Genomic DNA, 13,630 nt, shown 5'->3' on the forward strand with positions numbered 1-13,630 from the left:
GGCACGTGCAGCGTGGGGAAAGGGGGAGGGGAATGGGCGGGGAAGGGGGGACGCGCATGCGCGTGGCGTTCGCGGCCGCGAACTACTACTCCCGTGAGCCCTCGCGGCGGGGGCGGGGGCGGGGCGACGGGGGCGGGGCGACGGGGGCGGGCCCCGCCCCCGGCGGCGCTGCCCATTGGCGGCGGCGCCGTTGTCGCTGGTGACGGCGGGACGCGGCGGGGCCGCGGCGCGAGCGGCGGCCTCAGTCGGCGGCGGCGGAGCGGGCGCGCGCGGGGAGCCGGGCCGGGGTGAGGGCGGCGGGCGGCGCCGCCGCCGGGGCCATGGGCGGCCGCGCCGGGGCCGCCGCCGCGGCCGAGCGGTAGCGCCGCCGGGAACATGGCGGAGAGGTGAGAGCCGCGGCGGGGGGCGGCACCGCTCGAGGGGGGGGTCCGCCCTGCCCCCCCTCCCCCCCGCTCCCCCCAGGTCACCCCCACCCGGGGCCCGGCCCCGCCGCTGTGGGGCGATGGGGGGGGGGCGAGGTCCGACCCCCTGGGGTCCCCTCCCTCCCCCCCCACCCAGGTTTCTCTGCCCCCCTTGGGCTGTGGGGCCGCGTGGGGGGGATGTTTTCCTCTCCTTGCCCTTCTCTGCCTCCCCCCCCCCCCACACCCTTCCCCCACACGGTGCATGGGGTTGGGGGGCAGCGCCCCTGTGCTGGAAATGGGGGGTCTGGGTGTGAGCCCCGCCTTGATCCCCGTGGAGGTGTTGGGGGGTGTCCTGAGCCCCGTGGGTACATCGGCGAGGTGGGGGGGGGTGCGTCCACCCGCCTGGCTCCCTGTGGGAAATGGGGGGGGGGCTGCCCCCCAACCCCACCCTGCTTTTTGGGTGTTTGTTGGAGGGGCTGAGTCTACACCCGGCTTGCTCTGGGGGTGCTGGGGGGGGTTGCAGAGGTGCTGGATTCCCCCACATCCTCCTCCCTGTGAGTGCACTGGGGGGGGGGGAAGGAGGGAGGGCTGCGTCCCCACCCTGCCCCCCATGGGTGCTGGGGGGGCTGTGGAGGGGCTGGGTCGTCCTCCTGCCCTGCCCCCCATGGGTGTACTGGGGGGCCATGGAGGGGTTGGATCCCCACCCTGCCCACTGTGGGTGAACTGGGAGGTTTTGGAGGGGCTGGATTTCCCCCCACACACCCCAACCCTGACCCCCTAGGTGCACTAGGGAAGGGGGGGGGGTTGGAGAGCCTGGATCCCTCCCCCTACACCCCATGGGTGCACGGGGGGGGGGGGGAATGGAGGGACTGGATCCCTCCTGCACACACACACACACCCTGCCCCCTATGGGTGCACTGGAGGGTTTTGGAGGGGCTGGATCCCCCCCCCCCCCCCCCAAGGATGCGGCAGGGATTTTTTTTTTTTTTTTTTTTTTTTTTTTTTTTTTTAGCAGAGGTGTGAGGTGCGGCCGGGTGAAGGGTGCGTGGGGGGGGGGACGGGTGGCGTCCGGGTGGGTGTGGATGCGGGAGCGGGATGCGCTGGCAGCGGTGCCGGGGAAGGGCCTGGGCGAGGATCGGGGCTGCTGCCCGGGGCCGGGGAGGTGGGCTGTGGGGCGAGGGGCAGCACCGGTATTGGAGGGCGTGCGGGTGTGTGAGAAAGGGCTGAGTTGCGGTGTTTGTGCTGGAATGGGTTTTATTTATTTCACGTGTGCGGCGGGTTGCGAGCCGCTGGTTGTTTTTTCTCTCTGCTGTGCGCTGCTCTGCTGCTTTCCGAGACCTGCATTCTTGGGCTGCAAAAACTGCAGGATGGGATTTTTTTTTCCTTCCCTTTTCCTTTGTGATACCAGTTTAATCAACCCTTGGATGACCTCTACAGATAAACCCACAGCTGCTGTGCTCCAGTACCTCACCTGGCACATGCAGCTGGGTGGGCTTTAAATATATATATATAGAGAGAGAGAGAGAAAAAAAATTAATAAAATTTGGGGAGCTTTATGCTAGCTCTCAAGCACCTGAGAGCAGCAGGTGGTTGGGTCAGGGTGTGCCTCTGACTGTTTGGACCAGCAGTAAATGTAGTGTGATGCTGTGCTTTGGCACGTCTGGCCCACCAGACCCTTGTACCCGGTGGTGTCGTTTCTGCTGCTTTCCGTGGATCGTTGACTGATCTCCTCCATGAAGCGCGTGCCCAGGCAGTAGCTGCGGCGGAGTGTTAATATACCACATGATCATTAAAACAGTGTGATTGCACCTTGCTGAAAATCTGTTGCCTTCATTTGCAGTGATGTTGAGAGCTAATTTCTTTGGTGCTAGGGGGAACCAACACTCTCAAAATTCAATCATCTTGTTTCTGAAAACTGTCTCGCTGCTGACTTTGGGGAGGGTGGAGGAGCCTGTCAGTGCTTTGTATTTGGTGCTCACGGATGTGAATTATTCTTTGGATGTGAGATGTTGGCTCTAGCTGGGCTTACGCCTGCAGGATCTGATCTTACATTGGTTGATAAATGCCTCTTGTACTTCTGTTGCTGAGTATTTTTCCATGACTGGCACTTGGTCTTGTTTTCTGAGTGAGAAGCTACTTATTTCTTCCCCCTCGCTTCAGGTGGGTGTGAGAGGAGGGGCTCATGGTGTCCCCCGTCGCCCGCTTAAGGGGAAGCGTAGACATCTCCCATGCCCACAGGGATTTCGCAGATCCTTGTTCATCGGCACCAAAGGCAGTGATTTCTTTCTGCCTGTCTTAGCCAGTACATGCACTCAGCTGATCAGGAGCTGTCTTCCCTGCCTGACATTTGAATTAATCTACCTCTGTGCTAGAGTTTGAATTGCTGATGGCAGAGCACCTAATTCCGTCAGTACCTGGGATGGCTCTCAAATCTGAATCACTGTCTAATATTAATCTCAATGACTTGAGTTATGCTAATACCCATGGGACAGAATTTCGGTACTCTTCCCTTGGGAGGAAAGGCGTATGTTGAGGCCCTTTGTTCTGATGCTTAAGGAGCTGCTGATGAGGTACTTCCCACTGAAATCTTTAGTTACTGTATTCTTCCCGCTGCAGATCAAGACAAGACGAGGTTTAGCCTGTCTGTGAGCCATATGTCTTCATGCAGCTCTCTTCCAAAGAAGCTGAAGATGGGTTCAAAGGAGCTTTTCAAAGAAGGCTGCTAGCAAGACATCAAGTCTAGTCAGTGGCCTAAAAAGAGGGGAGGGAACAAACTTGCTGTCCTTCAGGTAGAATTTGTGTTGCTGATATAAGAGTGCCTGAGAAATGCTTGCAGCTGAATTCATGTGATTTATTGTTAACTTCATCTGAGGTGCCTGTAACTGTAATTCCTGGGTATACTCTTCATAGCTTAAACTAGGTCATTAACTATCCTAATAAGAGGAGTAGAAATGCCATAGTCTCCTGTAACCCACAGCTTTGCAAGAGAGGAGGTGCAGCCAGTTGGCCGAGAGCCCAGAGCTTCCTAGCTTGCAACTGAGTGAAAGGTGGATGAGTAGATGTAGTAGGGTAGGTTAAATGTGTGTCATTTGGGTACTGGCTCTTTTTCTCCGAGAGCTCCCTGCTTCTGAGTACTTTGAGATGCTACCAGGGTACCGTATCTTGCTAGTGGGAGCACTGAGGGGTCAGAGGAGGAGAGGAAGATTACTCGGGGCCTGAACAGCTGATGGTTGTCTGAATAGTGACTAATGCTTAATTTCCCAAAGAGTTTTACTGATGCCGAAAGCAGTGAGCATGTGTGATTTGCTGTCTCTGTCCTGTTGGGACAGGAGCCACTTTCCGCACTGGTTGCAACCACTAAGTGGCTTTTATGGTTAGCCCTAAACAGCTGCTGCAATTGTTAAGTTTTACAGTGATGCTGGGTGTAATCTCAGCCAGCTTTATGAAGATTGATGAAGATGCGTTTATGCAAGCTAACGAACCTGGCAACATAAGAATAGTGAGATGTTACAGGTTGTATTGATAACAGGGCAGGCTTTTTACTCTGATTTAAAAATATATCCATTCTGGCTTGTTCTTCACAAGCTACATGGCCATTTCAGACCTGCAATTGTAAGATATAATTGTGTGAGTAGTAAGATAGCATCATCTTGAAGCAGCAGAGAGTACAGGGCCTAGCTTTGACTGCTGAAAAAGCTTCTCCAACCTACCAGCTAGTTACAGGTTTTCCAGATGCTTTAGGTAACATGATGAAATCCCAGGTCCTCTGTAAAATACACATATACGCACACATTCTGTGTCAACTGCTTATTTTTCCAGATACCTGATTTCTGAAAAGTGGAAAAGTAACAGCTACGTACATGCAATTGGTTTCACGTCAGACCTACAGAGCACATACCCTTGCACAGGGCAGTTTGACAGTAGCGCTGCTCTGCTGTGCACCTCGTGAGTGTGATGCAGCTCTCATGGACCTGATGCATTTAGTCTGTCTTGATTCTTTACAGAGCTGCTCTTCCACCTCTTTAATATTAAAAACTGATGAAAGCTGGGGCTCTCCCAACAACCTGTCTCTGCATATCTCTGCCTTTAGAGCAGTGGCTTTCATCAGTTGAAACCCTGCCTTATTCCCTGGGGTTGTGATATCTTTCACCCCACCTACAATTTGGACTCTGAGTCTCTAAAATCCTTAGGCTGGTCCTAGTAAGATAAGGGAAATCCAGGCTGCATGTTGGGCACTTCCTGCCAGACTGAACTTTATTGTGAAACCCGTCTCCCTAGAGAAATGGCAGAGCCTTGTTTGCTGAAATATTTCACCCTGGACTGGATAAGGCACCAAAAATGTGTCTTGTGGGCCAAGTCTATCTTTCTTTGGTAGGTAGATGAAGCAAGTCTGTTGCATTATGTACCTGCTCTCTGATGGGTGAGCCTGATGATCTGAAATGCTTCTGAGAATAAGATGGTGCTCAGGCAATGAGTTTTCAACTTTGTGCTTGTTTGAAAGCTGTGTGAGGAGCTATCTTGGAGGCTTAAGTGAATCTGGTGGTCTGTACCTGGGTCGGAGGGTGTCCTACTTTGATCTTGAACAAGTCCCTTAAGCTACGTGCTGTTGTTTCCTGCCACCACTTGGGGAATTGCAGCCTGGTAAGTGTTAGTGGAATTTGAAGTCCTGAGTGCTAGAAACCATGCATGTTAGTGTAAACAACCTCCCTGCTAAGTAATTGCTTTAGATAGTCCCAGCAGTGCCCTGTTGTGGCTTCTATTCATGCAGGTCCACTGAATTGACCATTATCTATACTTGGCCAGCAAAGCTAGTTTCTGGTCTGACTTCTCTACCTATACGTAGGCTGGTCAAGCCAACGATTCAGGACAAATCTTTCTGGATTAATTCTATGTACAGAGAAACTCTTATCTAGACTGCTGACTTAATGTGTCAGGAGTAGGTATCTTGGTCTAGGCAATCTCTCTATGCAAGACAGGTTCAGGTAACGTGCATTTCTCAAGCCATTCTGTGAAGCTACTCTTCATATTAAGTCCAAAGACTTCTGTTTTTTTTTCCTCTTCTGAAAGATGCGAGTTTTAGATGCCTCTAGTAACTTGTGAACCTACATAATTTTTAAGAGAACAAAAAACCCCAACAACCTTTAAACAAAAACCCACAAACCAAAACGAAACCACTGAATACAACAGAAAATTCTCTTGTGACTGGGCTGATTCCAGGAGTAAAATATATAAGAGCTAGCAGGACTGCAACTTCCCTGACAGCATGGTAGAGCTGTTCAGGGGGCTGGCTCTAGTGCAGTGGATAAATCATTAGGTTTAAGATCTTTAGGCTTCACCATAGCTGCTGTCACTGTACAGCAGCATTCAACCCATGCATTTTCATGGCATGCTTATTTTGGATATGTTTGCCCCAGACAGTGAATACCAGCAAGAAGTTAATTTTGGCTCCTGTTTAAGATCATTAAAAATGTTGCAGTGGCCTCTTCCCTCCAGTGTGTTTAAAAAATAATTTATCATTCCTGTCTTCAGCAGCTTCTTGCATTTTTGCTTCAGTGATTATTTCCTTACATGCTCTAGATAACTCATTGAACCTAGACCTCTCTCCTTCAGTCTCTACCTCTTCTCTGCTGTAATACTTTTTTTTTTCCCCACTTTCTCTATTTTGCAGCTAATCCAGGCTGGCTATTTTTAATTCTGGTTGCCAAGAAGCAAGCTAGGGATAAATCTACTTCAGGTGCGAAGGGAGGAACTAGAGCATTCTCTGTACCACACCCTTTAAATCAGTAGTTATTCCTTAAAGTGCTTGAAGAAAGCCAGCTTTGGGGGTTTCTCCGTTTACCACCTGGCTGTCAGTGCAAGACCTGCATTGTGCTCTTGTGATGGGAGGTGCCTTGTTTCTCAAACCTCTGCATTCCTCCTTGTCTCCCTAGGCTTAACAGGTCTGGTAATTGCACTTATTTTCCTTGTGTTAAAAGTTCTCACAAACACCTCTGTAAGAGGCAGTTCCCATGGTTGCCCCCCTTATTTATTTATTTATTTTTAAGGGAGCCAAATACATTGCCCTGACTTTCCATGCTGTCCAAGCCAGTTTGCAGGCAAATGAATCCCCTCATCTCTATGCTCCCAAATGAAGAATGGAGGGCAGGGGGAAGAGATGTTTTCAAATTGTTAAAATATTTTTAAGCAATAAATGCGAAGGAGATGCAAACGGGCAGACTGGGCTCATTAACTGTGACGTGTGGTAACCCAGTGGTGTAATTTAGAGAGCAGAAACCACTACTCCTGCAGTGAAAGATGTGGTATTCTTCAATAGTTGATTAACATCTCATAAAACTTGTAGCAAATGAGGCCTGAAATAGACTGTCAGGGTGAGGAGCCTTTGCTTATTGTATTTTACAGACAGTGGGATCCTAGAAGGTTTTGTTCCTGAATTGAACGTTGATTGGAAGTTATGTTTTTGGTATACATACAGCAGAGCTGCTTGACTTCTGGTTAATGCTAAGTTAGGTCATCAGTGCTGACTTCCAAATACAATTTGATGAAAAAGAAAGCCCTTTCCAAGGAAGAGAAGGGGGAGCACAAGGAGTGAGGGTGGTGGTATCTGGATTTGAATGTGGTGTGGAAGGACAGGTGACAGGGGGATTTCCAGTGCTACAGGTGGTAGTGACTTGTGGCAGTTGCTACCGAACCTGTATCCTTAAGATGGTTTGCATGCAGGCTGCCCTTTGTCTTATGGTAGTGCTGTGCACCGGGGAACTGTAAAATGGAGCAAAATCCTCAGCAAACACTGGGTGCAGGTGTAACATTGCACTCTGGAACTTCAGATTTCTGACTCCCATACCATGCTGAGGATGGAGGTGCTCTGCAGCCTCCCTAATCTGCAGCCATTTTCCAACCCCGTTCTTGACGAGGGGCAGTGTGAATTCCCATGCTCTGTGCAGTGTCAGTGTTTCTTTTCCCTAATAATGCACCTGTCCTGCAACTGTTCTTGTTATACTACTGCTTTACCCCCTTTTTGTATGTGAACGCTACACAGATGTGAATGTCAGCTTGTCATCTTTCATACTTGAATGCTATTCCCCACCCTACGCGTGGGAGGAGATGAGGACCTTGATGTATCAAAGGTGGTACCACGTAATACTGGTGGTGGGATGTTAGCTCTCTGGCTTTTGACTAGTTTTGACCATGCAGTCATCTTTGCTTCCTTTTTACTGTTAAGGAATACAGGGAATGACTGAATTCAAGATAGGTACGTTCCTTGTGGTTGTAACCCTCATAGAAAACAAACATATGCCTGGTCCATTCTGGCTTGTGTCACAGTTTCCGGTCTGCCTCTTCCTGAGGTGATGACATTTCTCTGTCTGCCTCACTGCATTTTTATTGATCTCCCTCTCTGCTCTGTGCTCTGCTTGAATGTAAATGACTTCCACAGGCAGCATGTTTGGAAATTCAAGCTCTTTACCATCTAGAAATGTTACTTACTCTCTGAATTGGAGATATAGTATTATGATTTTATTGATCTCTGTCGCACTTTTTGCAAGGCCTCAGAGCACTTCACGCACAGTTGGTAGGGATCGTTGCGTTAGACAGAAAAGTGCAATCACTTATTGACCGGAATATGGCACTTCCGGCTGGAGAGAAGGATGGGCAATAGGATATATTTGGATAAGCGGTGGAATTCAAGCTGCTAGAGTCTACCCACAGGGTGTTTGGACAAATAGTCTCTTTCAAGGAGTCTAAATCCTTTAAAGACTACAAATGGCTTGTGGTCTCTGAGATGGCTACACATTGTCCCCGGCCGCGTGCGAAGGCGCTGAGTTACACGTGGACTCAAAAGGGAAGATGCTGCTCGAGTTGCTCATCTTGCCTGTTTTTGGTATGCTGGCGTTTGACATCTGTTTTTTTTTTTTTTAATTACTCATGTTGACGAACGTACCCCAAGCTGGTCAAGCAAGGCGTGCACACAGGGCTTTCAGTGACACATGGGTATTTCATCAGCTTCATTAGTAATTAAGCTGTCTCTTAAGTACTTTGTGAATCCTGTTGCCATTCTGAAGTTGACCGTCTGCATGTTACGGAGTTCTGCCTCATAAGGCTCTTTGCGCCCTTTAACGTGAGCGTTTGTGAATCTGTATCCCCTTAAAGGTAGGAGTGGGAAAAAAATCTGTAGAGCCCTCCATGTTCTTCGTGCACTGCAACCACTCAGGGCTTTAAAAAAAAATAAATAAATAAAACAACACAAATGCATCTTGCTCTGGCAACACTTAATGTGGTTAGGAACGTTTGGGAAGAATTACAAAAAACACCAGGCAGAAAATCAACATTTGGAACAGAGCAGTTAAGGGATTAGGGTGCACACACTGAATACAGGCATCTGACCAAATCAGCCGGCTCCGAGGCGCATGTGGTTTTCTTCCACTTCCCAGAAAAGCAGTGGGATTTGGGCAAAGTGAGCACAGAGGGAATTGTTTGCGGAGGCTGCTGGACTCTGCTTCCTTGCTTTGCATCTACTTGACTAAGCATGACCTCTGCTACTTGCTGCTTGGGGTTTTTGAGCTGAGCTCATGTTTCAGCACTTGCTGGAGTTAAATCCAGTTGCTATGCAGAGACTGGCTGCGTGTGAGGGGAGAAGAGAAGGTTATTTCCCACTGTCCCTGGAAGCCTGCGCTGCTCTGGGTATTGCAAAAGGGAGTGTGTGGGTGGGGACCAAGAGGTTTCTTAGGTCACAGTAGCTACCTAGTACTGCTGATAATCGTCTCCCAAGAATATCCACGGCATTGGCAGCTGGACACCTGAAGGAGTCGTTCATGTAGCAAGTTTTTTTTAGTGTAACCTTCCTTTCCAAGATGGGAAGCAGACCGAGGTATGAGTGATTTGAATCCTGTCCTTTCTGTAGTGTTCCCAGTGAGTTTGTTGCCTTTCTCCTTCATGGCAATATATGCTGATGCTTGTTCTGAAAAGCAGTTCTTTCTTTACCCCTCAAGCTCCTAGGTACCCTTCCCTTTAACTTTCTGACATCTAGACAAAGCCTGCTGTGAAGTAGCTGTGATATGACTGCTCTTAAAATCAAAGCCCTAGATTGTTATATAACAATTTAGTTCTTTTTCTGCTGGGATCTGGGGAGACCAGGGAAGGTGCTGCTTTGATTCCTTGCCCTGGGCAGGATTTGCTGTTTTGAAGGATCTCTAGGAGTATGCAGTGGGATGGACTGAGCAAAGGACCCTAGTGGTGCATTTCTGTAGAAGATTGCAGGCAGGCATGTTTGCTCTGCATAGGCTCTGAGCTGTTTTTCTTGAAATCCAGCTCTGCTGGTGAAGTCGTGCAACACCAATGAGGAGGTGCTGAGCTTCAGCAAAGCTGATTGACTTGGGCTCTGCCTCAGGTGGCCAAGATCATGCTGTTTTCTGGGTCGTAGTGGGTTTGGTTTGGACAGGGCTTTCTTATGATGACCTATGCTATCCCGTGCAGATGACGTGAGGATTATGATGAGCGTGGTCCTAATTGAGAGTCTTGATTAAAATTGAACAGTGGGCAGCAAAAGCGTACAGGAATCTCTTAATTTTTAAAAAAGCTTCAGATGAAACTGGCTTCCTTTCCCCCAATCCCAGCCGCAGAGAGCTTTGATTCCTTCTTTCACCTTCTGTGCCATTTTGAAGAGACACTGTTGAAGCTGTCAAAGCTCTCAATAGCACTGCTGTAAGGAAAAATTGCAAATGAATAAATCAACACTGCTTTCATTTAGAAGCTTTTTTCTTTTTTTCTTTCTAGTTGTGCGTATCTAACATCTCCTTAATGTCACCTTAGTAATCTGTATTGTAGCGTGACTGTTCAGTGTGGTATATTGTCTCCTATATGAAAGTAGGGTGGAGCATGTGTTTGAAAAGTATATCCTCACCCCCCCCCCAAAAAAAAATCTCCTATATTTTAAAGAACAATTTTAAATGTTTTGTGTCTTAGGTATTCTTTAGAAATAAGTTCTATGGATTTTTGTTCAAGGTAAATAATGTGTCTAGAACATCAACCTATGACAAGTGCCTCTGCAGTAATTATTTTTTTATCATACTTAAGCTTGCCTAAACAATGCACCTTTTTTCATGAGCCAGATGGGAGAAAGGTGTGTGGACAGGACTTTCTCTTACAAATAGAGGCAGAAATAGATTCTGTAGGAAGAGAAGGCTCATTCTGAATGTGTTGAATAGGGCTTTAAAGCCAATGCCTGCCTTAAAATCCATTCTAGAGATTCAGCAACTTTGATCGTTAGAGTTTTTCTTAAGAATAACTTGCTTCTTGGTAAGTGCATGCATATCTGCATTGCTTCTACTTTTAGTGGTGGTGGCTCTCTCGGTGGATAATGATCAGAAGTAGTGCTAGGTAGCTACTGTGACCCAAAGAAGTCTCATTCTCTACCACAAGCTCCCTTTCCCATTTTTCCCTGTACTGTGGGATGGGCTTTCAAGCTGAGGTAAGAGTCCTAACAAGAGTAGCCCTCGTTTGTCTCAACAGTATCAAGAAATAGGTTCTTATATTGGAGGATGATAAGTCAGGTCTGGGTATGAGGTTGACTGTTTGCAAACTTAAAATAGAGCACAGGATGAAGTTGAAGAATGCTTGTGTGGAGAAGACTACAGCAGGAGTATAGGATAATGCAGTGGGGAAAAACAGGGTGGTTTTGTTGTCTCCCCCCCACCAATCCAGTTTGTCTTTGGTAAAGACAGTTCTTCAAACAGGAGGCTGGTTTCAGCCAAGGGTTTGCATCAGGCTTGGTGTGCAGGAGGAACAGGTTTGGCAGCAGCACCCTCTGTGATCCTTCTCTGTGTAGGAAGCATCTGATCCCGATCTGTCAGCCACAGGTTATATTAGTCTCACTGCGACTGCCTCGTTTCCCCTGGCTGATGCTGGTATGCATACTTCTGAGTGTCAAAATCAAGGCTGGTTAGAAGTGGTCCTTCAAAACATGAAGGAATGTGTGGCTAGAGTTTATGGGTGGTGACTATCCATTTTGGCTGCAGTGGTTTTGTGAACAGTCTTGCTTGAGCCTGCCTGAATATGGATGAGCTTTTCAGCTTTCGCCCATGCAGTAGTGCAGGTGTTATCTGCCTATGTTCCTTGAGCGTGTTTCTGTAGTGAATCAGTGTATCTTGTAAGCAAATGGAGAAGGTCTGTAGGCCATCTGAGTACTGAGATGTCTGCTCTTTTAGCAATAGGGAAAATATAAAAATCTGTGTATGTACTTTTGGCATACTCCTGGCTAGAACACATTTAAACAGTATTACCTGTAAGCACACTTTTAGATTTTCCTCTATGTAGTGAAAATAGCTTTCATTAAGACTTTTAACTAGGGAGAAAGCAACCTTTTGGGGTACCATTTAGCAAGAATACCTACATATTTGTATTAGTTGAGCAGAATTGCTTTATAGGTGTTATATCTCATAACTGCATGCTTCAAAGCACCGTACCAATAGTTAACGAGAACAAAGTGAAGTTTCAGAATGGGACCATACTTGCTTTGTATTAGTGTAGAGAGCTGCAGACATATAGCTGCCTGGACAGTCAAACCTGAGATGAGAATATTTCATTTTGGCACCATAAGGTTAGATGCTACAAGTTGGTTTCAAAGCTAAATAGCTTTAGCTTAAGAGAAATCCTTCTCTGATTCAGCTCCCACTGCTGAGACTTTGGTTTCGATGCCCTCAGTTGTTGACTTGCGCCAAAATGAAAGATGCAGAATACCAAAATTGGGAAAACTGAGGAGTGAAAGGGAAAGGCTATGAAATATATATCAGGTGTATTTAATATGCTGGTGCCATGATGAGAGCACAGACGTCCTGGAGCTTTATGATTTCATTCTGTTTTGGAGACCTTGCAAGCTGGGAAATGGGACACGCAGAGGATGGTGGGAAAGTGCAAATCTGTGCACAGAAGTAATTAAAGGTTATCAACAGCTCTTTTATGTCTCCCTCCATCCTTATAACTATGATATGAACGCTTGCTTTCTCTTTTCTTGTGCATTTCAAACTTCCCTTATATGGAAGAAATCATTTAAATCTCAAGATTGTATCAGATTTTTCAGATCACATCCCGAGGTGGGCTATTGGCTTTGGCATGTATATGGCAGGAAGCAGACTGTCATGTAGCTACTTTAATCTTGTCTCCAGTCATTCAGCTTAATTTTACGTGGCTACTGGGATCTTGCCTAGTAGCAGAATCTTCTTTTATTGAAATGTTATTGTAGCTCTAGAATATTTTTCCTTGATTCTTCAGTGTATATTGACAGCTTCAGAGTCAGAACAGTAGGTTGTGACTTTTAGTTCTGAATGGAAGCATGAGTTTTCTACTGAATTCAGAGAGACTTCTTGAATGCATTGCACTCAAGGATTTGACCATAAATTTAAGAATATCTGAGGTATGTTCTTGTTCGGTCCAGCTGCGCTGGGGTTACAGTGTCAGCATGGAAGAGTTTGGTTTTGGGGGGGGGGGGGAATAGGATGTTTCGATTTGCTTGATTTAGATGCATCTTAAGTGTTTTCAAAGGGAGATCAAATGATTAAGCCAAAAAGTTGTAAGGCTAGAAGTCTTCTGGTAATCTGTTGAACAAGTTGCTAAGAGAGAGACCACACTAAGATACCTAAACTGAAATGAATGAAAACTAGTGTGCTCTCCTAGTGTGTTTGTATAATTATGGCATGCAGCTTGCTCCAGTTGCAGTATATTACAGTATATCATAACCCTGAAAAAAACACAGCTGTATCAGGTGAATTTTTGCTATTGTAGAAATGCTTAATGGAGGTCTTAAAACTCCCCAGTGCAAGCTCTTAAATGCTATTTGGTACCATACTGACCAACTGACTGCCCAGAGCAAGGAGCACAATCGCCAGCTCTTGAAAGCTGGGGATTAGTTAGTGTCTGGGCAGGACTAGCTGCCCTGCTTCTTAGCTGCAGATTCCCACACCTCTGCATGGACAATGCCTGAGATCTACTGTTCTCTAGACCTGGTCTAAGGCATGAATTTGTGGGAGAAAGAAGCTGACATAAGGTTGGTTATACCACGTTGGAGCAAAGGTCTACGAGCATGGGATCCTGTCTCCCAACAGTGGACTCTGTTTTCTCTGTCTAGGAGATTGTGGCAATGGCAGCCCTGGGGCTGTGACTTTAAGTGGCTGCAAAGGGCGTTTTGCAGGTGGTGGCCTTGCTTGTAAAATGGACTGGGTTCTGGCAGGACAACAAAGAGA

General features: G+C 47.3%; 1 protein-coding gene across 3 annotated transcripts in view; it reads left to right on the top strand.

The window, feature by feature from the left end:
* Window positions 1-325: 325 nt before the first annotated feature.
* The window catches only part of ARHGAP39 (Rho GTPase activating protein 39), a 157,201-nt gene continuing 143,896 nt past the window's right edge, over window positions 326-13,630 (top strand). For all 3 annotated transcript variants that reach the window (XM_062570718.1, XM_062570720.1, XM_062570719.1), the window contains exon 1: window positions 326-386. In XM_062570718.1, coding sequence (XP_062426702.1) covers window positions 376-386 — 11 coding nt within the window. In that variant the 5' untranslated portion in view covers window positions 326-375. The remainder of the gene's footprint in view (window positions 387-13,630) is intronic.

Source organism: Rhea pennata, chromosome 2 (assembly GCF_028389875.1).
Source record: "Rhea pennata isolate bPtePen1 chromosome 2, bPtePen1.pri, whole genome shotgun sequence".
NCBI lineage: Eukaryota > Metazoa > Chordata > Aves > Rheiformes > Rheidae > Rhea > Rhea pennata.